Raw genomic sequence first — 24,982 nt, 5'->3', positions numbered from 1 at the left:
TTTGGAACAGAAAACATGTCTTCCTCTCCCATATTACTTAATGTGGCAGAGTTAACACCTCATTCTACATGTTACATAGAATTTATGTCATTTTTCTTAAGACATTTGTCCTTTTTTTCTTAAAACATTCTAAATTGCTTTTTAAATGAAAACCAAGCACTTTCTAGCCCAGTAACAGATAATTTGGGGATTCCTTTTTAATGTTCTCTGTATTTGAATCCCATGTTTTCCCCTTTCCTGGATTCCCCTTATTTGCTTTGCTAGAATATATTTTCAAACTACCAACATACCTCAGACACTGCAAGTTTGGTTCCAGACTACTACAATAAAATGAATACAACAAAGCAAGTCACACAAACTGGTTTTCCAGTGCATATAAAATGTTATGTTTATACTATATTATAGTCTATAATAATGCAATAGCATTATGTTTTTAAAATATATATACCTTAATTAAAAACTAATTTTGTTAGAAAAATGGCACCCAGATAGACTTTCTTGACTCAGGGTTGCCACAAACCTTAAATTTGTAAAAAATGCAATGTCTGAGAAACACAATAAAAATGAAGTGCAATAAAATGAGCTGTACCTGAATGGGTATAAAGAAAGTAAACTTAGAGTCACTGGAAATCTAAAAATTGTTTTCACATTTGGATGACTGTTTGACCATATATGGAATCCTAACTTCAAAATTATCTTCCTTAAAAATATATTTTCCAATATTACCCCACTGTCTTTTATCCTCCATCAATCCCATCCCATCGAGTTTCATTCATGATGAATCTGATTCCACTCACTTTTTTTTTCCTAAGCCCTAACAGGCAGCCTAGTGTTCTTCAATATTACTTCTGTTGTTCTGACATTTCACAAAAATGTGTTTGCATGGACGGTATTCAATCAGCTGGAAGCTGGGTAGATTCTTTATATCCAAGAATTTGTTTCAATATTTACTTAGTTTTATAGAGTTCTCTTTTAAGAACTCTTTCTTATCTTAGGAAGACAGAAGGTAGTGATGGTAGCATTCAGTTCTTATACTCTTAGAATTCTGTTTTTATGAATTAGTTAGTTTTCTGTTCACACTCTCTTTTTTTTCTTCAATTATTTTTGTCTCATTAGAGAAACACTACTCTGTTTATCTTGTCTGCTTTTATGCTTGGGTTCTTATGATTTTCTTTATATCTGACCATTAATATTTAACTATAAAGTACTGGGTTGGTTATTCTAGCTAGTAAGAATGATGATTCTTATAATGTTATAAATAAATGTAAGGTTGTTTCTGGGACCTCCCTGGTGGCTCAGATGGTAAAGCATCTGTCTACAATGTGGGAGACCTGGGTTCGTGCCCTGGTTTGGGAAGATGCCCTGGAGAAGGAAATGGCAATCCACTCCAGTACTACTGCCTGGAAAATCCCATGGAGAGAGGAGCCTGGCAGGCTGCAGTCTATGAGGTCGCAAAGAGTCGGACACGACTGAGCAACTTCACTTCACTTCACTTCAAGGTTGTTTCTTTGCTGGGATTCTGACTGGAAAAGCTGTGCAATATGTCAGGCCTTGGCAAGTGGGGATCTTGTAAACTAGTAGATTTCAGTTTGAGGTAGGGAGACTTGGGGTTCCCCCAAAATACCAGAATGAGGAGAATTTACTCTAGTGAAGTAAAATCGTCTAGTAGTTCTAATTAACCCAATTTCTTTACATGCTGGTATTGAACTTAGACCCTAGTTAGGTTTCTACATAATAAATTAAATCCAACACTGGATGCAGCCTTCTACTGAGTTACGATTCCCTCTGCTCTATTTTATCCATGTATCTTCTAAATATTTGCTGGAGTCCATCACTAATGAACATCCTCTTTTGAGACTGCTAATATTTTGATACTTCTAATATTAATGTGAAATATTCCATTGGAACATATGCTTTACTAGGAACAAGGGAGAAGAGAAAGGATGAGGAGAAAACTTGAAAACTGAAAAATAGGAACTTAAGGGGAGTTAGGATAACAAGAAAAAAATTTGATTCAAAGAAAAAAAATCAACAGAATGACTACTAACAGATAAATCAGAACTACTTGAGTGAGATTAGCTAGATAGAAAAGGTTTATAAATCTTATTTTACCCAAACGTACAATTAGGGAGAATGAAAGGAAGGACAGAAGGAAGGAAGAGGGGGACTAATTTAAGGTTAAGACATACCTGCTGGATGGTGTGAAGCAGTAGTAGCACCACTAGTAATGCTGGACTGATCTTTTGTTACTTCATGTGAAGCACTATCACCTTCATACCATATGTTGCCATATAATGTTTTAAAAATGGTCGTTATATCTTCTTGACTAAGAATGAACTGTTAAAAAAATAAGATTTGACCATTTCAACATTACTACTTCATGTAGTGAAAAATTTTTATACAAGAAAAACTGTTTCATTTCAAACCCCTGCAAAACCAACTTTTAACACATCAGATAATTCTATTAACTGAATGTTTCATTTTCTAAATGACCATGTATTCTTTAGTACCCTGTGAAATACAGAACTAAATTAAATGCCAGTATCAATATCAGAAGCTATGAATGATAAACTTTATTATGAATGCAGCAATTAGCCTACTAGTTTTAAGCCTTTAAAAGGAACTTTCATCTTTAAGTATCCACGTAGCTACTCTATATTTTCTTTGGTTAGTAAGCCCCTCAATTGACAAATATGGAATAATACAAAATAATACATTCAGAACACTTCGTTTAACACCATACACAACAATGAATTCAAAATGGATTAAAGACTTAAACATAAGCCCAGAAACTATAAAGCTCTTAGACGAAAACACAGGCAGTACACACTTCAGCATACATAACAGCAAGATCTCTTTGTCCCACCTCCTACAGTAATGGAAATAAACAAAAATAAACAAATGGGACTTAAATAAACTTAAAGTCTTTTGCATAGCAAAGGAAACAATCATCAAGATTAAAAGATAACCCTCAAAATGGGAGAAAATAATAGCAAACAAAACTGAAAAAGGATTAATCTCCAGAATATACAAAGCAGCTTTCACAGGTCAACATCAGGAAAACAAAAAACCCAATCAAAAAATGGGTAGATGAACTAAACAGACATTTCTCCACAGAAGACATTCAAATGGCTAATCATCATAAAGAAAGATGCTCAACATCACTCATTTATTAGAGTTATGCAAGTCAAAACTACAATAAGATATCACTTAACACTGGTCAGAATAGTCCTCATCAAAAAAATCTACAAACAATAAGTGTTTGACAGGGTGTGGAGAAAAGGGAATCCTCTTGCACTGCTGGTGGGAATGTAAATTGATACAGCCACTATGGAGAACAGTATGGAGATTCCTTAAAAAACTAGGAATAGAACTATCTCATAACCCAACAATCCTACTACTGGGCATACACCCTGAGAAAACCATAAGTGAAAGCTACCGTCATAAAGATAGTATGGTACTGGCACAAAAACAGAAATATAGACCAATGGAACAAGATAGAAAGCCCAGAAATAAACCCATGCACCTATGGGTATCTTATTTTTGACAAAGGAGGAAAGAATATAAAAGGGGGCAAAGACAGACTCTTCAATAAATGGTGCTGGAAAAACTGGACAGCTACATGTAAAAAAATGAAATTAGAACACTTCCTAACTCCACACACAAAGATAAACTCAAAATGGATTAAAGACCTAAACTTAAGACCAGAAATTATAAAACTCTTAGAGCAAAATATAGACAGAACACTCAATGACATAAATCAAAGCAAGATCCTCTATGATCCACCCACTGCTGCTGCTGCTGCTGCTAAGTCACTTCAGTCGTGTCCGCTCTGTGCGACCCCATAGACAGCAGCCCACCAGCTCCCCCATCCCTGGGATTCTCCAGGTAAGAACACTGGAGTGGGTTGCCATTTCCTTCTCCAATGCATTAAAGTGAAAAGTGAAAGTAAAGTCGCTCAGTCGTGCCGACTCTTAGCGAGCCCATGGACTGCAGCCTACCAGGCTCCTTCGTCCATGGGATTTTCCAGGCAAGAGTACTGGAGTGGGTTGCCATTGCCTTCTCCAATCCACCCACTAGAGTAATGGAAATAAAAACAAATGTAAACAAGTGGGACCTGATTAAACTTAAAAGCTTTTACACAGCAAAGGAAACTATAAGCAAAGTAAAAAACAACCCTCAGAATGGGAGAAAATAAAAGCAAATGAAACTGACAAAGGATTAGCTTTCAAAATATGCAAGCAGCTCATACAACTCAATGCTAGAAAAACAAATAACCCAATCAAAAAGTGGCAGAAAGACCCAAACAGACTTTTCTCCAAGGAAGACATACAGACGGCTAACTAACACATGAAAAGATGCTGAACATCACACATTATTAGAGAAATAAAAATAAAAAATACAATGAGGTATCACTTCACACGGGTCAGAGCAGCCATCATCAAAAATCTGCAAACAATAACTGCTGGAGAAGGTTTGGAGAAAAGGGAACACTCTTGCACTGTAAATGAATACAGTCACTAGGGAAGACAGTATAGAGATTCCTTAAAAAAAACTAGGAATAAAATCACCATATGACCCAGGAATCCCACTCCTAGGCACATACCCCGAGGAAACCAAAATTGAAAAAGACACATGTATTCCACAATAGCTAGAACATGGACAACCTAGATGTCCATCGACAGATGAACAGATAAAGAAGTTGTGGTACATATACACAATAGAATATTACTCAGCCATAGAAAAGAACACATTTGAGTCAGTTCTAATGAGGTGGATGAACCTAGAACCTATTATACAGAGCGAAGTAAGTCAGAAAGAGAAAGATAAATATCCTATTCTAACACACTTATATGGAATGTAGAAAAACGATATTGAACAATTTATTTTCCAAGGCAAACCATTCAATATCATGGTAATCCAGGTCTATGCTCCGACCAGGAATGCTGAAGAAGCAAAGCTAAACAGTTCTATGAAGACATACAAGACCTTCTAGAACAAACATATAAAAAAGATGTCCTTTTCATTATAGGGGACTGGAATGCAAAAGTAGTGACTCAAGAAACACCTGGAGTAACAGGCAAATTTGGCCTTGGAGTACAGAATGAAACAGGGCAAAGGCTAACAGAGTTTTGCCAAGAGAACGCACTGGTCATAGCAAACACCCTCTTCCAACAACACAACAGAAGAATCTACACATGGACATCACCAGATGGCCAACACTGAAATCAGATTCATTATATTCTTTGCAGCCAAAGATGAAGAAGCTCTATACAGTCAGCAAAAACAAGACTGGGAGCTGAATGTGGCTCAGATCATGAACTCCTTATTGCCAAATTCAGACTTAAATTGAAGAAAGTGGGGAAAACCACTAGACCATTCAGGTATGAACTAAATCAAATCCCTTATGATTATACAGTGGAAGTGAGAAATATAAGGAACTAGATCTGAGAGACAGTGTGCCTGATAAACTATGGACGGAGGTTCGTGACATTGTACTGGAGACAGGGATCAAGACCATCCCCAAGAAAAAGAAATGCAAAAAAGCAAAATGGCTGTCTGAAGAGGCCTTACAAATAGCTGTGAAAAGAAGAGAAGCAAGAAGCAAAGGAGAAAAGGAAAGATATACCCATCTGAATGCAGAGTTCCAAAGAATAGCAAGGAGAGATAAGAAAGCCTTTCTTAGTGATCAATGAAAAGAAATGGAGGAAAACAGAATGGGAAAGACTAGAGATCTCTTCAAGAAAATTAGAGATACCAAGGGAACATTTCATGCAAAGATGGGCTTGATAAAGGACAAAAACGGTATGGACCTGACAGAAGCAGAAGATATTAAGAAGAGGTGGCAAGAATACACAGAAGAACTGTACAAAACAGATCTTCACAACCCAGACAATCACGATGGTGTGATCACTCACCTAGAGCCAGACATCCTGGAATGTGAAGTCAAGTGGGCCTTAGGAAGCATCACTACGAACAAAGCTAGTCACTCAATATGCCAGCAAATTTGGAAAACTCAGCAGAGGCCACAGGACTAGAAAAGGTCAATTTTCATTCCAATCCCAAAGAAAGGCAATGCCAAAGAATGCTCAAACTACTACACAATTGCACTCATCTCACACGCTAGTAAAGTAATGCTCAAAATTCTCCAAGCCAGGCTTCAGCAATATGTGAACCGTGGTTCAAGCTGGTTTTAGAAACGCAGAGGGACCAGAGAACAAATTACCAACATCTGCTGGATCATCAAAAAATCAAGAGAGTTCCAGAAAAAACATCTATTTCTGCTTTATTGACTACGCCAAAGCCTTTGACTATGTGGATCACAGTAAATTGTGGAAAATTCCGAAAGAGACAGGAATACAAGACCACCTGACCTGCCTCTTGAGAAACCTGTATGCAGGTCAGGAAGCAACAGTTAGAACTGGACATGGAACAACAGACTGGTTCCAGATAGGAAAAGGAGTACATCAAGGCTATATATTATCACCCTGCTTATTTCACTTAAATGCAGAGTGCATTGTGAGAAATGCTTGGCTGGAGGAAGCACAAGCTGGAATCAAGATTCCCGAGAGACATATCAATAAGCACAGGTATACAGATGACACCACCTTATGGCAGAAAGCGAAGAAGAACTAAAGAGCCTCTTGATGAAAGTGAAAGAGGAGAGTGAAAAAGTTGGCTTAAAGCTCAACATTTAGAAAACCAAGATCAGGGCATCTGGTGCCATCACTTCATGGGAAATAGATGGGAAAACAGTGGCTGACTTTGTTTTTCTGGGCTCCAAAATCACTGCAGATGGTGAGTACAGCCATGAAATTAAAAGATGCTTACTCCTTGGAAGGAAAGTTATGACCAACCTAGACAGCATACTCAAAAGCAGAGACATTACTTTGCCAACAAAGGTCCATCTAGTCAAGGCTATGGTTTTTCCAGTGGTCTAGTCAAGGCTAGAGAAGGCCATGGCCACCCACTCCAGTACGCTTGCCTGGAAAATTCCACGATGGAGGAGCCTGGTAGGCTGCAGTCCATGGGGTCACCAAGAGTCAGACATGACTGAGCAACTTCACTTTCAATTTTCCCTTTCATGCATTGGAGAAGGAAATGGCAACCCACTCCAGTGTTCTTGCCTGGAGAATCCCAGGGACGGGGGAGCCTGGTGGGCTGCCGTCTATGGGGTCACACAGAGTCAGACACATGACTGAAGCGATGTAGCAGCAGTCAAAGCTATGGTTTTTCCAGTGTTCATGTATGGATGTGAGAGTTGTACTATAAAGAAAGCTGAGTGCAATAGGATTGATGCTTTTGAACTGTGATGTTGGAGAAGACTCTTGAGAGTCTCTTGGACTGCAAGGAGATCCAACCAGTCCGTCCCCTAAAGGAGATCAGTCCTGGGTGTTCACTGGAAGGACTGATGTTGAAGGTGAAACTCCAATACTTCGGCCACCTGATGCGAAGAGCTAACTCATTGGAAAAGACCCTGATGCTGGGAAAGATTGAGGGCAGGAGGAAAAGGGGACCACAGAGGATGAGATGGTTGGATTATAATCACCAACTCAATGGACATGAGTTTGGGTATGCTACGGGAGTTGGTGATAGACAGGGAGGCCTGGTGTGCTGCAGTTCATGGGGTCACAAAGAGTTGGATATGAATGAGCAACTGAACTGAACTGAAAGGAGAAACAGACATAGAAAATAGACTCATGGACATGCGGAGAGGCGAGAAGAAGGTGAGATATATGGGAAGAGTAACATGGATCTTACATTACCATATGTAAAATAGAGAAGCCAATAGGAATCTGTTGTATAGCTCAGGAAACTCAAACAGGGGCTCTGTATCAACCTAGAGGGATGGGATTTGAAGCGAATTGGGAGGGAAGTTCAAAAGGGAAGGGATATATGTATACCTATGGGTGATTCATGTTGAGTTTTGACAGAAAACAACAAAATTCTGTAACGTAATTATCCATCAATTAAAAAATATATAATTTTTTAAATGAAAAAAATCTTTTTACGAAAAAAGAAAAAAGAAAATATCAACATTCAATGCATTCTAGTTTATACACATGAGCTACTATCTCTTTTCTGACCGAGGTATTTTTACATAACTTGTACATACAAAATGACTTATGTCCCCAAACAATAATTTTTAACCAACAAAAGATACATCAATAAGTATTCAAAAGTTACCTCCATGGGCTTTAGCTGAGCATTTACATTGAAACAAGGAACTTCCTGGAACCACTCCCATGATAAATTTCGCTCAACCATCACCTCAAGATTTAATGGCAATAGTAGATCCAGTACTTCCCGGTATGCATCATTAATATATTGAGTCCTATGAGTAAAAATAAAATTGTTTTGAATAAATTTCATACAGTATCAGAAAAAATTAATCATTTATATATAAATAATAGAAATCAATAATTTTGTGTGTGCGCAGAGGAAAACAGAATCAAATAGTCTTTCCATGCAAGATGAAAGACATTCTACCTCCCTAGAAACCTAGGTGGCTTTTCTCTGAGCTGAAATTCTCTGTGTTGAAGAAAAAATAAAACTTTTAAATAAGATTTTTATAATATATTAAAAAGTTCCAAAAATACACATGTTGGACATAAAACTCTTAAAATGAGAATTTTCTCTACATAAAACATAAAATACATTATACAAGACCTTAATATGAAAACATTTAAATTCACAGATTTACACATGTCAGATTACTACTACATATCCCCTTACTTGATAAGAACCTAGTTTGCAAATATGAAACTTCTATTTTTGCAGATCAAATATAGTTGAATATGTACAATTTTATACTAAGGTGAACCACATTTGCCTTTCCAACTCCATGTAAGGGTAGGACTGATGCTCAGGAATTATGAAAAGACTAGTTGGTTACTAAACGCCTTTCAACTGACATGAGACCAAAGCAGCCTCCCAATATACCTTCAAATGACAACCTCAAAGTGGTCCTCCTAAATAAAACATCCACACTTTAATTGGCAGCAATCACATGGCGCTGGAATGGTGGCTGCATGGCACTGGAGCGGTGGTGAGGAGATACCCCATGTCCAAGGTCAGGAGCTGCGGCAACACTTTGCTCGAGTGGCCATGAGGAGATACCCTACATCCAAGGTCAGAGAAACCCCAGCAAGACGGCAGGTGCTGGAGTGGCAGCTGTGTGGCACTGGAGAGGCTGTGAGGAGATACCCCACGCCCAAGGGCAAAGGAGAAGCCCCCAAAAAACAGTAGGAGAGGCGAATTCATGTTTAGAATCAAACCCCATTCCCACCAGTGACGCTCAGAGGGCTCAAACAAACCTTGTGCACACCAGGACCCAGGGTCCCCACAGAAACTGAGTCAGAACCGTGTTTGAGCATCTCCTGTGGAGGTACGGGTCTGCAGTGGACTGCCACAGACTGGGGCTCTGGGTGCAGCAGACTTGGGTACTAAGCCCTCTTAGAGGAGGTCACCATTGACCCCACCATAAAGCTGCCAGAATGCACAGGACTGGGAAATAGACTCTTGGAGGGCAAAAACAGAACCTTGTGTGCACCAGGACTCAGGAGAAATGAGCAGTGACCCCCACAAGACTGACCCAGACTTGCCCAGAGTGCTCAGGAGTCTCCAGCAGAGGCATGGGTCGGTGGTGGCCTGCTTCAGGGTTGCGGGCAATGAGTATAGCAGTACATGCACAGGATCTTCCGGAGGAGGTGACCATTATCTTCATTACCTCCACCATAGTTGGGGTCCAGATAAATAACAAGGGGGGAACACAGCTCCACCCATCAACAGAAAATTGGATTATAGATTTATTGAGCATGGCCCCGCCTATCAGAACAAGACCCAGGTTCCTCCTCAGTCAGTCTCTCCCATCAGGAAGCTTCCATAAGCCTCTTAATCTTCTCCATCAGAGGGCAGACAGACTGAAAACCACAATCACAGAAAACTAACCAATCTGATTACATGGACCACAGCCTGTCTAACCAAATGAGCCGTGCTGTGTAGGGCCACCCAAGATGGACAGAACATGGTGGAGAGTTCTGACAAAATATGGTCCACTGGAGAAGGGAATGGCAAACCACTTCAGTACTCTTGCCTTGAGAACCCCATGAACAGTATGAAAAGGCAGGAAGATAGGATACTGAAACGTGATCTCCCCAGGTTGGTAGGTGCCCAATATGCTACTGGAGATCAGTGGAGAACTAACTCTAGAAAGAATGAAGAAAAGGAGCTAAAGCAAAAACAGCACACAGTAGTGGATGTGACTGGTGATAGCAGCAAAGTCCAATGCTATAAAGAGTAATATTGTATAGGAACCTGGAACGTTAGGTCCGTGAAATCTGCAAGGCATACCGGAAGTGGTCAAACTGGAGACAGCAAGCGTGAGGATTGATATTTTAGGAATCAGACAACTTAAATAGACTGGAATGGGTGAATTTAACTCAGATGACCATTGTATCTACTACAGCGGGCAAGAATTCCATAGAAAAAATGGAGTAGTGTCAGAAAACAAGAGTCCAAAATGTAGTACCTGGATGAAATATCAAAAATGACAGAATAATCTCTGTTCTTTCCAAAGTAAACCATTCGATATCAAGGTAATCCAACTCTATGCCCGACCAACAATGCTGAAGAAGCTGAAACTGAATGGTTTTTATAAAGACCTACAATCTTCTAGAACTAACAACCAAAAAAGATTTCCTTTTCATTATAGAGGACTAGAATGCAAAAGTAGGAAGTCAATAAACACCTGGAGTAACAGGCAAATTTGTCCTTGGAGTAAGGAATGAAGCAGGGCAAAGGCTAATAGAGTTTTGCCAAGAGAACGCACTGGTCATAGCAAACACCCTCTTCAAATAACATAAGAAAACACTCTACACATGGACATCACCAGATGGCCAACACTGAAATCAGATTGATTATATTCTTTGCAGCCAGATTCTATATAGTCAGCAAAAACAAGACCGGGAGCTGATTGTGGCTCCGATCATGAACTCCTTATTTCCAAATTCAGACTTAAATTTAAAAAAGTGGGGAAAACCACTAAACCACTCAGCTTTGACCTAAATCAAAACCCTTATCATTATACAGTGGAAGTCACAAACAGATTCAAGGGATTAGACCTGATAGAGTGCCTGAAGAACTATGGACAGAGGTTTGTGACATTGTACAGGAGGCAGGGATCAAGACCATCCCCAAGAAAAAGAAATAAATTCAGTTCAGTTCAGTCTCTCAGTCATGTCCGATTCTTTGCAACCCCATAAATCGTAGCACGCCAGGCCTCCCTGTCCATCACCAACTACTGGAGTTCACTCAGACTCACGTGCATCGAGTCAGCGATGCCATCCCGCCATCTCATCCTCTGTCGTCCCCTTCTCCTCCTGCATCAGAGTCTTCTCCAATGAGTCAACTCTTCACATGAGGTAGCCAAAGTACTGGAGTTTCAGCTTTAGCATCATTGCTTCCAAAGAATCCCAGGGTTGATCTTCAGAATGGACTGGTTGGATCTCCTTGCAGTCCAAGAGACCCTCAAGAGTCTTCTCCAACACCACAGTTCAAAAGCATCAATTCTTCAGCACTCAGCCTTCTTCACAGTCCAACTCTCACAACCATACATGACCACAGGAAAAACCATAGCCTTGACTAGACAGACCTTAGTTGGCAAAGTAATGTCTCTGCTTTTGAATATGCTATCTAGGTTAGTCATAACTTTCCTTCCAAGGAGTAAGCATCTTTTAATTTCATGGCTACAGTCACCATCTGCAGTGATTTTGGAGCCCCAAAAAATAAAGTCTGACACTGTTTCCACTGTTTCCCCATCTCTTTCCCATGAAGTGATGGGACTGGATGCCATGATCTTCGTTTTCTGAAAAGGCAAAATCGCAAAATGGCTGTCTCATGAGGCCTTACAAATAGCTGCAAAAAGAAGAGAAACAAAATGCAAAGGAGAAAAGGAAAGATATACCCATTTGAATGCAGAGTTCCAAAGAATAGCTAGGAGAGATAAGAAAGCCTTCCTCAGTGATCAGCGTAAAGAAATAGAGGAAAACAATAGAATGGGAAAGACTAGAGATCTCTTCAAGAAAATTAGAGATACCAAGGGAACATTTCACGCAAAGATGGGCTCAATGAAGGACAGAAATGGTATGGACCTAACAGAAGCAGAAGATATTAAGAAGAGGTAGCAAGAATACACAGAAGAACTATACAAAGAAGATCTTCATGACCCAGATAATCATGATGGTGTGATCACTTACCTAGAGCCTGACATCCTGAAATGCGAAGCCAAGTGGGCCTTAGGAAGCATCACTACGAACAAAGCTAGTGGAGGTGATGGAATTCCAGTTGAGCTATTTCAAATCTTAAAAGATGATGCCGTGAAAGTGCTGCACTCAAGATGCCAGCAACTTGGGAAAACTCAGCTGTGGCCACAGACTGGAAAAGGTCAGTTTTCATTCCAATCCCAAAGAAAGGCAATGCCAAAGAATGCTCAAACTACCGCACAACTGCACTCATCTCACACGCTAGTAAAGTAATGCTCAAAATTCTCCAAGCCAGGCTTCAGCAATATGTGAACCGTAAACTTCCAGATGTTCAAGCCGGTTTTAGAAAAAGCAGAGGAACCAGAGATCAAATTGCCAACATACGTTGGATTATTGAAAAAGCAAGAGAGTTCCAGAAAAATATCTATTTCTACTTTACTGACTATGTCAAAGCCTTTGACTGTGTGGACCACCACAAACTGTCTCAAAAATTATTAAAGAGATGGGAATACTAGACCACCTGCCCTACCTCTTGTGAAATCTGTATTTCTCAAGGTCGGGTCAGAAAGCAACAGTTAGAACTGGACATGGAACAACTGACTGGTTCCAAACAGGAAAAGGAGTACGTCAAGGCTGTATATTGTCACCCTGCTTATTTAACTTCTATGCAGAGTACATCATGAGAAATGCTGCGCTGGAAGAAGCACAAGCTGGAATCAAGATGCCAGGAGAAATATCAATAACCTCAGATATACAGATGACACCACCCTTATGGCAGAAAGTGAAGAGGAGCTAAAAAGCCTCTTGATGAAAGTGAAAGAGGAGAGTGAAAAAGTTGGCTTAAAGCTCAACATTCAGAAAACTAAGATCATGGCATCTGGTCCCATCACTTCATAGCAAATAGATGGGGAAACAGTGGAAACAGTGTCAGACTTTTTTTGGAGGGGCTCCAAAATCACTGCAGATGGTGATTGCAGCCATGAAATTAAAAGATGCTTACTCCTTGGAAGGAAAATTATGGCCAACCTAGACAGCATATTAAAAAGCAGAGACATGACTTTGTCAACAAAGGTCCATCTAGTCAAGGCTACGGTTTTTCCAGTAGTCATGTATGGATGTGAGAGTTGGACTATAAGGAAAGCTGAGCACTGAAGAATTGATGCTTTTGAATTGTAGCATTGGAGACAACTCTTGAGATTCCATTGAACTTCAAGGAAATTCAACCAGTCCATCCTAGAGAAAATTAGTTCTGAATACTCAGTGGAAAGACTGATGTTAAAGCTGAAACTCCAATACTTTGGCAACCTGATGTGAAGAGCTGACTGATTTGAAAAGACCCTGAAGCTGGGAAGATGGAAGGCAGGTTGAGAAGGGGACGACCAAGTATTAGATGGCTGGATGGCATCACTGACTCAATGGACATGAGTTTCAGTAAATTCCGGGAGTTGGTGACAGGGAGGCCTGACATGCTCCAGTCTATGAGGCTGCAAAGAGTCAGACACGACTGAGCGACTGAACTGGTAGCAAATCCCAAATTCTCTACTGGGGAATGAAATTATAACTGCAGAACTTAGATTATCACTTATACAATTGGAGAGATGTTAGAGTCACCAAGGATCTCCTAGAATTCCTAGTAGCTCCCCTGGTGGGTCAGGTGGTAAAGAGTCTGCCTGCAATGCAGGAGATCCAGGTTCAAAAGATGCCCCGGAGAACAGAATGGCTACCCACTCTAGTATTCCTGCCTGCAGAATTCAATGGACAGAGAGGTCTGGAAGTGTACAGTTCAATGGGTCACAAAGAGTCAGACACAATTGAGCAACTAACAGTTTCATAGGGTAACGTTTTACTTATCATTTATGCATGCTTGCAATCTCCTTTGATGGTACTAAGTAGAGGAATCTAAAAGCTCTAAGGGGATATTACATTTTTAATACAGTTTTAAGAGGTGATATTAAAATATATAACTATATCATTAGTCATTAAGTCAATCTTATATTGTTAAAAAATATACTGTTTCTAATTCTTCACTATAATAAATAATAATACATGGATCATTATCTTTGTACATCTCTGAGTAAATTTCTTCTTCTTGACTAATTTCAAGAAATATTAACTGCTGTGTCAAAAGATTGCTTCATCTGGAAAAACTTTTTCTTACCAGTACTACCCAAACTTTGGAAAAGGTCAGTTTTCATTCCAATCCCAAAGAAAGGTAATGCCAAAGAATGCTCAAACTACCGCATAATTGCACTCACATCACACACTCATCACATTGAGTAAGGTAATGCTCAAAATTCTCCAAGCCAGGTTACAGCAATATGTGAACCATGAACTTCCAGATGTTCAAGCTGGTTTTAGAAAAGGCAGAGCAACCAGACATCAAATTGCCAATATCCGCTGGATAATCGAAAAAGCAAGAGAGTTCCAGAAAAACATCTATTTCTGCTTTATTGACTATGCCAAAGCCTTTGACTGTGTGGATCACAAGAAACTGTGGAAAATTCTGAAAGAGATGGGGATACCAGACCACCTAACCTGCCTCTTGAGAAACCTATATGCAGGTCAGGAGGCAACAGTCAGAAATGGACATGGAACAACAGACTGGTTCTAAATAGGAAAAGGAGCACGTCAAGGCTGTATATTGTCACCCTGCTTATTTAACTTATATGCAGAGTGTATCGTGAGAAATGCTCAGCTGAAGGAAGCACAAGTTGGAAATAAGATTGCCGGGAGAAATCTCAATAACCTCAGATATGCAGATGACACCACCCTTATGGCAGAAAGTGAAGAAAAACTAAAGAGCTTCTTGATGAAATTGAAAGAAGAGAGTGAAAAAGTTGGCTTAAAGCTCAACATTCAGAAAACGAAGATCATGGCATCCAGTCCCATCACTTCACGGCAAATAGATGGGGAAACAGTGGAAACAGTGTCAGACTTTGTATTTCTGGCCTCCAAAATCACTGCAGATGGTGACTGCAGCCATGAAATTAAAAGACACTTACTCCTTGGAAGGAAAGTTATGACCAACCTAGACAGCATATTATAAAGCAGAGACATTACTTTGCCAACAAAGGTCTGTCTAGTCAAGGTTATGGTTTTTCCAGTGGTCATGTACGGATGTGAGAGTTGGACTATAAAGAAAGCTGAGCACAGAAGAATTGATGCTTTTGAACTGTGGTGTTGGAGAAGACTCTTTAGAGTCCCTTGGACTGCAAGGAGATCCAACCAGTCCATTCTAAAGATCAGCCCTGGGATTTCTTTGGAAGGAATGATGCTAAAGCTGAAACTCCAGTACTTTTGACACCTCATGCGAAGAGTTGACTCACTGGAAAAGACTCTGATGCTGGGAGGGATTGGGGGCAGGAGGAGAAGGGGATGACAGAGGATGAGATGGCTGGATGGCATCACTGACTCGATGGACGCGAGTCTGAGTGAACTCCTGGAGATGGTGATGCATAGGGAGGCCTGGCGTGCTGCAATTCATGGGGTCGCAAAGAATCGGACACGACTGAGAGACTGAACTGAACTGAAGATCTGTCAAATTTAATAGGGAAACAATACTATTTCACTGTATTAATTTTCATTTCCTTGATTATTAATGAAGTTGAACATTTCTATTAGCTATGTACCAGCTATTATTGTTCCTGAAAAGAATCATTTAGTCTTGTTCTTTACTAATTTTTCAAATTATCATTTTTCTTACTGTCTTAAAATATGTAATGATTTTCATTTTTTATTAAAGATGTTGCCAATTATCCTATATGGTAGCACTTGGTTTTGGTAATTAATATTTAGAAACTTATATTTTGAACAGTCAAAGCCAACTGATTCTTCCCTTATCATTTTCCTTCTGTTTTCAGTGCTCAATTTATCAAGTTTTTCTCTACCATATAACTGGTACTTATGTGTTATTTGTCCTTAGTTTTTTAAGATCATTATTGAGATAATTCATATACTATTAACATATGATTCACTCCATTTTAGTTTTTTTATTACTGGCATTATGCTCTGGGGACATTTTAAATAGCAAAATTACCAAGGAAAATACTTTAAATGCAAAAAAAAAAAGGGGGGGAGCACAATAAAAGGAACACATGTCTACAGCAGAAGAGCTTACAAAAGACAGCAGGGTATTCTTTAACACCTCAGCTGGGAACGCAGGCCTTGGGAGACTCAAGCATCTTGCAGCTAGCTCTGTGCATGCCCAAAATGAATGTGAAAGTGACATGAACACTGATTTGGGGTTATACCTAAGTTTCAGCAAGCAGAAACACTCACAAATGTAGAATGTGTCAATAATGAGCTTGACTGTTATATATGAATAATGGTGATATTACACACGCACCCACACAGTCAGCTGGTGAGTTTTATACTATTTCACTATCTTAATTATTGTAGTGTTATAATATATTTTAGTGGTATTTAATGAATTTAATATTTTAGTAGTACTTCAAAGGTTGTTATAATTCTTCCATGCCCTATCTCAATTCTTTCTTTCAAAAAATCTTTGCTACATCCTTCCCCCATTTATATTTCCAGAAAAACTTTACAATAATTCTGAAAGACGTTAAAAGAACTGCTGTTGTGATTTTTTATTGAGTGCATTAAATATACAAAATTAATTTATAGGAAACCGACACCTTTATAATACTAGATATAGGAAAATATTCTCTCTATAATTATTTAAGAATTCTTACTGGCCCTTATTTAAATTTTACAACTTTCCTTATAGAAGTATTATATATATCTTTTAAAAATTTTATATTACAATTAACATCTTTGCAATAAAGTTATCTCAGGGAAAATGGTTTACTCTATAAACAAGTAATTCTATTTCAAGGAATTCATCTGAAGGAAACACCCTAAAGAAATGAGCAGAAAATCATGTAAGTATTGATAAAGAAATCAATCAGCATTATAATGCTATTTAAAACAATAAAAATGAATCAACTTAAGTTTTTAACAACAGGAAAATAGATTTTTAAAAAAATTATAGATTAAAATATTTAGAGAGAATTAAAAAAAATTGCACTCAAAATGGGGCTTCCCTCGCGGCTCAGTGGTAAAGAATCTACCTGCCAATGCAGCAGACTCAGGAGATGTGGGTTCAGTCCCTGGGTTGGGAAGATCCCCTGGAGGAGGAAATGGTAACCCACGCCAGCTTTCTTGCCTGAAAATTTTCACGGATAGAGGAGCTTGGCGGGCTACAGTCCACAGGGTCGCAAAGAGTCAGATCAAACTGACGTAACTTAGTACGCACACACAATTTATTCACCCCTTGTAAAAACTGCTCACTATGATACTTCATGTTCCTAGCACAGTGCCTGGGATATATTACATGCTTAATAAATACCCAAATATTTAACTGATGGAAATTTATCCTTCCATTTAAGATAAAATAACATGAACTAGATTTACCCTCCTGCCTGAAAGAATTCCTCTCTCTCCCCCTGCAACAAAGACACACATACAAAATACATTAACAATTGATTTTCAAGACATAGGACATCAGGCAATGGGCAGTGATTACTGAGAAAGAAGGAAAAAAAGGAGATGAATCCCATGACTCAATTGTTTTGAGATAATTCAAAGGTCATGAAAAAGCAAGGGGGTAGATAAGCCAAGAAATAACCAATAAAAGTCCATGAGTTAAGAAAAGAGCTGAATCCAGGGAAATCAAGGCAGGTAGAGATCATATGGTAAAATGCCACAGAGGACAGGGCTACAGAGAAGAACCCCAAAATGTCAGCAGTAAATGCATATGCAAGAAAAGAAATGTTCAAATCAGTCATCTGAATCACCACCTGGAGAAAATTAGAACAAGAGAGAAATTAAAATCAAAGGACGCAGAAGGAATAATAAATATCAAAGCAGGTATCAATGAAAGAGAAAACAGAAGAGAGAAATCCAAAAGCTGGTGCTTTAAAAGCAATAAAACTGAATGTTCAAGAACGGATAACCAGGGAATGGCCAGAGAATAGAAAGATTGGAAGATCACCTCCTCTTAGTGGCACACCAAACTCACAACTATTTACAGAGCAGCTCTCAATGAGAATGACCTGAAGACTAGCAGAAAATCTCTTCAAAACTAAAGATATAAAAAGGATCAAGACAGGTGGAAGGAAGGTAGACACAGTGCAGTAAAGAACCATACCCCCAGGTAGGCCATAAATGGAAAAAGGATCATTGTAATTGCAGAAGTTCTCCCCCAAGGAACTAGGGGTACAACCCTCATCAGGCTGCCCAATCTAGAGTCCCCAGAATGAGTGGCTTTGAAGACCAGTGGGGCATACTTTTGGGAGAGTCAGAGAGCAGTTGCAAACAGACTCTACTCTTAAAGGGCATAGACTCTCACATGATCTAAGACCAAGGGAAGAAGCAGCAATTTAAAAGGAGCCTGGGTGAGATCAACGTGCTATTAGAGAGCCTCTCAGAGAAGCAGGAATCTTCTGGGACTCACACTGGGGACAGAGACACTGACAGAGCCATATTTGGGCCCTTATTCAAACACAAGGACAATGCTCTAGGAAGCACCATTTTGGAATCCTCTCTCTAGGTCATAACACTGGGACCTGGCCTAACTCACCAGTTAGTAGGTACCAGTCTTGGGACATCCCACATCAAGCAGCTAGCTGAATGTGGGCACAGCGCCACCTACCCACAACAGGCCAACTCCTATAGGATCCCCTGAGCTCCTAGCTGGCCCAGGAACCAGCTCTGCCACCAGTGGCCCAACACCAGCTCTGGAACCCTTGAGCTCTTCAACCATCCAAATAACTGACCTTGACCCTCTCAACTCTGGAACACCCCAAAAATTGCAGCCAGCTTTGTCAGGAACTAGCCTTGCTCAGCAATTCCACTCCTGAGTATTTATCCAAACAAAATGAAAACAGTAATTTGAAAGATATACATACCCCTAAGTTCACTGCATTATTTACAACAGTTAAGAAATGGAAACAATCTAAATGTTCATCAGTAGGTAAATGGATAGAGAAGATGTGGGGTGTGTGTGTGTGTGTGTGTGTGTGTGTGTGTGTGTGTATACACATGTACACCACAAAATATTACTCAACCATTATAAAAAGAAGGAAATCTTGTCATTTGTGACAACATGGTGTCCATGATGACACTAAATCATACAGAGAAAGATAAATACCAAATGATTTCACTTATATATAGAATTTAAAGAACAAAACAAATGAACAAACATAACAAAAAAGAGTCACTGATATAGAGAACAAACAGGTGTTTGCTAGAGAGGAGAGATGGGGAGGAGAGAAATAAGTGGAAGAGATACAAACTTTCAATTACAAAATAAATGAGTCATCAGTACAGTGTGGAGAATACAGTCAATAATTATGTAATATCTTTGTATGGTCACAGATGTTAACTAGAGATGTGACATGGTTATCTTTTTGAAATGTACAGAAATACTGAATCACTATGTTGTGTAACAGAAACTAACATAGTTCTGTAGGTCAGTTATACTTCAAACAAACTCATAAAGAAAGGTAAAATCTGTGGTTATCAGAATCAAGGGATAGGAGAAGGGCAATCTGGATGAAGATAGTCAGAAGGCACAAACTACCAGTTGTAAGATACATAAGTACTACAGATATAATGTTCAACATGATAAATTATTCACTGTTGTATGTTACATAGGGAAATTGTTAACAGAGTAAATCCTAAGTGCTCTCATCACAAGAAAAAATATTTTCTATTCCTTTAATTTTGTGTCTACATAAGATGATGGCTATTTACTAAACTTATGTTGTAATCATTTCATGATGTATGTAAGTCAAATCATTATGTTGTATACCTTAAACTTATACAGTGCTATATATCAATAAAACTGGAAGTGAAACAATAATGGATACCATTTATTCCACAGGAAAAAAAAAGAGCAATAAAACTGATATACTTCTAGCCAGAATGATTAATAAAAAAGTATAAATTATAAATATCAAGAATAAGGGAGGTAATATCAATATAGGTATTAATGAATAAGAGAATATTATTAACTTTATGACATAGAACTCTACAATGTAGATGAAAGACATGTTTCTTGAAAATATTAACAATCACTCATAAAATAATTCATATAGCACCAAGCTTACTAAACAAATGGAAATTGTAGTTACAAATCTTCTACAAGCAAATCCCAGCCCCAGTGGCTTTACTGGTGAATTCCACCAAATATTTAAGCAAGAATTATAACTGTACTCAAACTATCACAAGGGTATACACATCAAACTTATCAAACTCTATACTTTTAAAAATACTCAATTTATTATATACTAATTACATCTTAAATAAGGCTGTTTTTAAAATGTTGTTGATGGAAAGTGGCAGGAGGGACACAGACATGCCAGGAGCCAAAGAGAAGGAGCAAAAATAAAAGGAAAACAATAAATAGAATGAGATTAAAGAAAAAGTACAGAAAGAAAAGAGCAAGTGAAAGGTTTAAATAGAAATGAATCCCAGTTGTAAAAGGAACATGGTATTAAATCTAGAATGTGTGATTAGAGATACCACAGTAAAAGTTTTGGAACTATCTGGATATTCACTTAATTTCCCTAATTACTAGTTCTATGTAGAGTGAATACATAAGATTGTACTCTACTTTGTGTGGATATGTATGTGTATGTGTGTTTAATTAGCATATCAGAACCACAGCACAAAGCTGATAGAGTACTTTGGGCATGCTGTATTTCCAGAGAAATAATATATTAGAAATTCTCCTATTTCTTCCATAACCTTCTAATTTTTGAAGAACTGCCAATAAGTACAAATATATTTCCTCAGATAACAAATTTTATAGCATGTCTAATTATCTAATATTTTCTAAGTATTTATTTATATAATCACTAAATTTTCATTTTTTATTGGAATATAATTGATTTACAACATTTACTTTCTGGTGTACAACAATGTGAATCAGCCATAAGTAGACATACGCCCCCATCTCTCTTGAGTCTCCCTCTTCCCCCCATTTTGCCCCTCTAGGTCACTACAGAGCACTGAGCTGAGCTTCCTGTATTTTCCAGGTTTTTAGAAACTAGAAAACAAGAATTGATTTTACCAAAAAATACTTGAGGAAGGGAAAAAAAACACCCCACAAAATTAAGTATAGTTATAATAAAATTAAATTCAATTCTAAAAAGAAAACTCAAGATACGAAAGCCTTTAATAGAAAAAAATTAGAAAAAGACTGCATTCTACATAAATACACTTGTGAAAAGCTTACCTGTATAGTCGCATTTCACTTAGCTTTATCGTTATCAAATCAATAATGGGTGGGGGGTTGGTCGGACTCTTTGTTATTACATGGAATGTATTTTTCATTGTAATTAGTCCAAAATCAGCAACAAAAACATTTTCAGAAACTGGAGACTGTGGGATAACCACAACGGGGGCTTTGATGTGAACATCCAATGCCATTCTAGAACTCCTTTGTGCCAGTTCTTTTACACCAGTAGCAGCCATTTCTGCTGCCTGAACAGTTGCCTCAGCTAAGGCTTGTTTACCTGCTTGAAAATTATCTATAAAAGCCTATAAAGAAAACAGAATTATATTCTTAAAGCTACCATTAACGGAAAAAATTATTAAATATATCACTATTTATGATTTTACCTCTGTAAGAAAAACTTTCTCTTGGTACAACTAAGCAACAGTTTATTCAAAGTCTGTCTACATTAAACCTTAATCTTCTGCAACGGAAGTTGGGAAACAAAAAGATACAGATACAGAAACACAGTAAAACAATAAAAACCTAGTCCCTGGAACAAAGCAGTGTGGGGATATTGCAACGTTTCACTGGTATCTATTTCTCTTTTTATCTCACTTTCCTAAGGGCTAAACAATCATATTTCCCTATAAAACCTCAATGCACAGAGAGCTTATTACATTTGTAAGGTAAAACAGTAATAAAAATGTTTGTCAAGAAAAACTGCATGATAACCTCAGTTAAAAAGATCACAGAGACAACAACATTATTTAGAACCAAGAGCTGACTCATTTGAAAAGACCCTGATGCTGGGAAAAATTGAGGGCAGGAGAAGGGGACGACAGAGGATGAGATGGTTGGATGGCATCACCAACTCGATGGGCATGGGTTTTGGTGGATTCTGGGAGCTGTTGATGGACAGGGAGGCCTGGCGTGCTGCCATTTGTGGGGTCGCTAAGAGTCAGAAACGACCGAGAGACTGAACTGAACTGATTATCTAGTTTATATCACAATTTAGTTAAAGGAATGAATAGTGAAGTCAGAGACAGGCATGACACTCACAGGAAAAAAATATCGGCTGCCAACTAAAGAAAAACAAACTATGAAAGGCAGAAATAGAGTTTAGATACCTTAGGGAAATGTCATCGGGATTAAATCTAAATCCCACAAAGCCCCAAATATTCATAGAATATAATAGAAAATGTAATTTTCCTAATGATTATCTGAAACCAAACTGGACTTCAATTGTATATTTAGCACTTTGAGTAAGAGCTGAAAGGTAAAATACTTAAACGAATTATGTATAAAATAAGGAATTAAATATATATAACATATATAAAATGTACATATATACATATATTTAATGTCTATAAAAATACATACTTCAATTAACTAGAACATTCCCATGTGAAAAATGACACTATATAAATGACACTATACATTTCAGTCATGATAAATGGTACCCGGAATATTTTTTAAAAGCAGGGGGAAATAATCAAGCAAGGAATTCCTTATCTATGCTTGAGAAACAGCAAACACTTTCCAACTAGTAGGCAAAAATAAATAAAAAAATCAATTAACATACTTACCAATATAGAATACAGAAATTTTTTGACAAGAACTACTTCAATGCAACCAACAGTTAAATTAACTTGCATATCAACTACATTCATATCTGTGTATGCAGAACCAGCAGTTGCACCCATATAAGAAACCATTTTGAAGCTGAAAACTTCTTTACCGGTAATATAAACAGCCTTAAAGAGAGAAAATTTCAATCGTCAAAATCCACTTTGGATAGAATGTCTTCAGGGCAAAAATAAAAACAAAACATACACACATATTTGGAAAATCTTCAAAACAGTCAAGCCAAGTATAAATAAGACAACAATTCTAATGCCCTTACTAGAATGTATACAAGATTATTCAAAACAGAAGTGGCAGTTCCCTTTCGGGATGAAATCAGTTTGGTAGGTTTGGCACAAGATTTTTTTAGTGGGAAAAACAGAAAAAAACAATATCACAATACACCTTTTCATTTAGTGAGCATACTTTTGTACTGAGAACTGCCATATAAATGTATTTTTCATTCACTGTCAAAACTTATAATCTATTTTCTTGATCTGAAGTATGTGAATAGATTTTCCAGATCCTTCAAAGGAGTCTTCTCCTATCACAAAACTTCTGTTCCTTATTAGTTTGTTGAGTCATCTCAACTGCCAAATAAGAATTATGTACAGCAGTATGACATCTCAAGCTCCGCAATAAATTAAAAATGGTTGGTGATATTAGCAGATGTGGAATGACAGGAATATTTTGAAAAATAAACAGAGTACTCACTAACTTAATTTTTAACTACTTTATAGTTTTCTTGACCCTCCTAAATGCTAGAAGCAGGGCAGAGGGCTGAAGAACCGTAAGTAAACAAATTCCAACCATGAAACAAAAAAACCTTAGGAATCAGAGATAGTTGACTAAAGGTTGAGGTGTAAGATGAGATTCTACTGAAGTCTATCAGTATTCTGCTTCTGCCTAGGATACAGAATGCTGAAGAGAGGTCATTGCAAACCTTAAGAATGAGAAAAACAAAAACAGACAAAATATGAAATTTTTAACTTTTCTTAAAGAAAGAAAGAGCAGTCACTCAGTTGTGTCCAACTCTTTGCGACCCAAGGGAATGTATGTAGCCCACCAGGCTCCTCCGTCCATGGAATCTCCCAGTCAAGAATACTGGAGTGGGTTGCCATTTCCTTCTCCAGGGGATCTTCCCAACCTATGGACTGAACCTGGGTCTCCTGCATTGTAAGCAGACGCTTTACCCTCTGAGCCACTAGGGAAGCCTCTTAACTTTTCTTAAAAGCATTAGAAATCTGAGGCTACAAGCCAACCAAGCAGCCTGAAATCTAAAGAAAAAATAAGGCACCTTCAAGAAAGACAGACTCTAAAGCACCAGCTCACCTAGGATAAGGGGCAGGAGAAAAGAGATGCCATATACCATATACATTAGGTAAGAAGAACTGAGATAAAATGGTAAAGGTTGACTATGAACTAATAATGGTAGACACAGAATCCCTGGGAGTCACAGACACAGAAGAGCTCACACTCAGTTGTAAGCATTTCATTGTGCACTTTATGTTGGGAGTTCCTAAGTGACTAGAGTCACAGCGGAATACCAGAGGAAGATTTCCCTGCTACAATCCTCAAAGAAAGGAGAAGCCTCCTCCCTGGAAAAGGCCCGAAGTACAATCAGGATTATTGCCTCGAACAGAAGCCTTAAGAAATGATGGGAAAGGCAGTAACCCTGTTGCCCTCAGCTCTCCATTAACGTGATTTAACTCCCCATGCTAATACGTTAGCAGAGAAAGAAGGCACACTCACTTTGAGACATAAATACTGTTCACTTCCATCTCTATTACCCTATACATGATGTCTGGCAGTCAATCATTAGCTACAAAACACTCCAAAAAGAATGAAAAAAAAAAAATGAATGACA

The 24,982-nt window shown here is 38.2% G+C and overlaps 1 protein-coding gene across 3 annotated transcripts in view; it reads right to left on the bottom strand.

The window, feature by feature from the left end:
* VPS13A (vacuolar protein sorting 13 homolog A) overlaps positions 1–24,982 on the bottom strand; it is a 267,901-nt gene that overhangs the window by 114,982 nt on the left and 127,937 nt on the right. For all 3 annotated transcript variants that reach the window (XM_005683796.3, XM_018052091.1, XM_018052090.1), the window contains 4 exons: positions 23,079–23,246; positions 21,511–21,815; positions 8,188–8,335; positions 2,190–2,337 (listed from right to left, as the gene is read on the bottom strand). In XM_005683796.3, coding sequence (XP_005683853.1) covers positions 2,190–2,337; positions 8,188–8,335; positions 21,511–21,815; positions 23,079–23,246 — 769 coding nt within the window. The remainder of the gene's footprint in view (positions 1–2,189; positions 2,338–8,187; positions 8,336–21,510; positions 21,816–23,078; positions 23,247–24,982) is intronic.

The sequence above is a fragment of the Capra hircus genome, chromosome 8, assembly GCF_001704415.2.
Source record: "Capra hircus breed San Clemente chromosome 8, ASM170441v1, whole genome shotgun sequence".
Classification (NCBI taxonomy): Eukaryota; Metazoa; Chordata; class Mammalia; order Artiodactyla; family Bovidae; genus Capra; species Capra hircus.
This window is presented reverse-complemented; position numbering and strand designations above follow the sequence as displayed.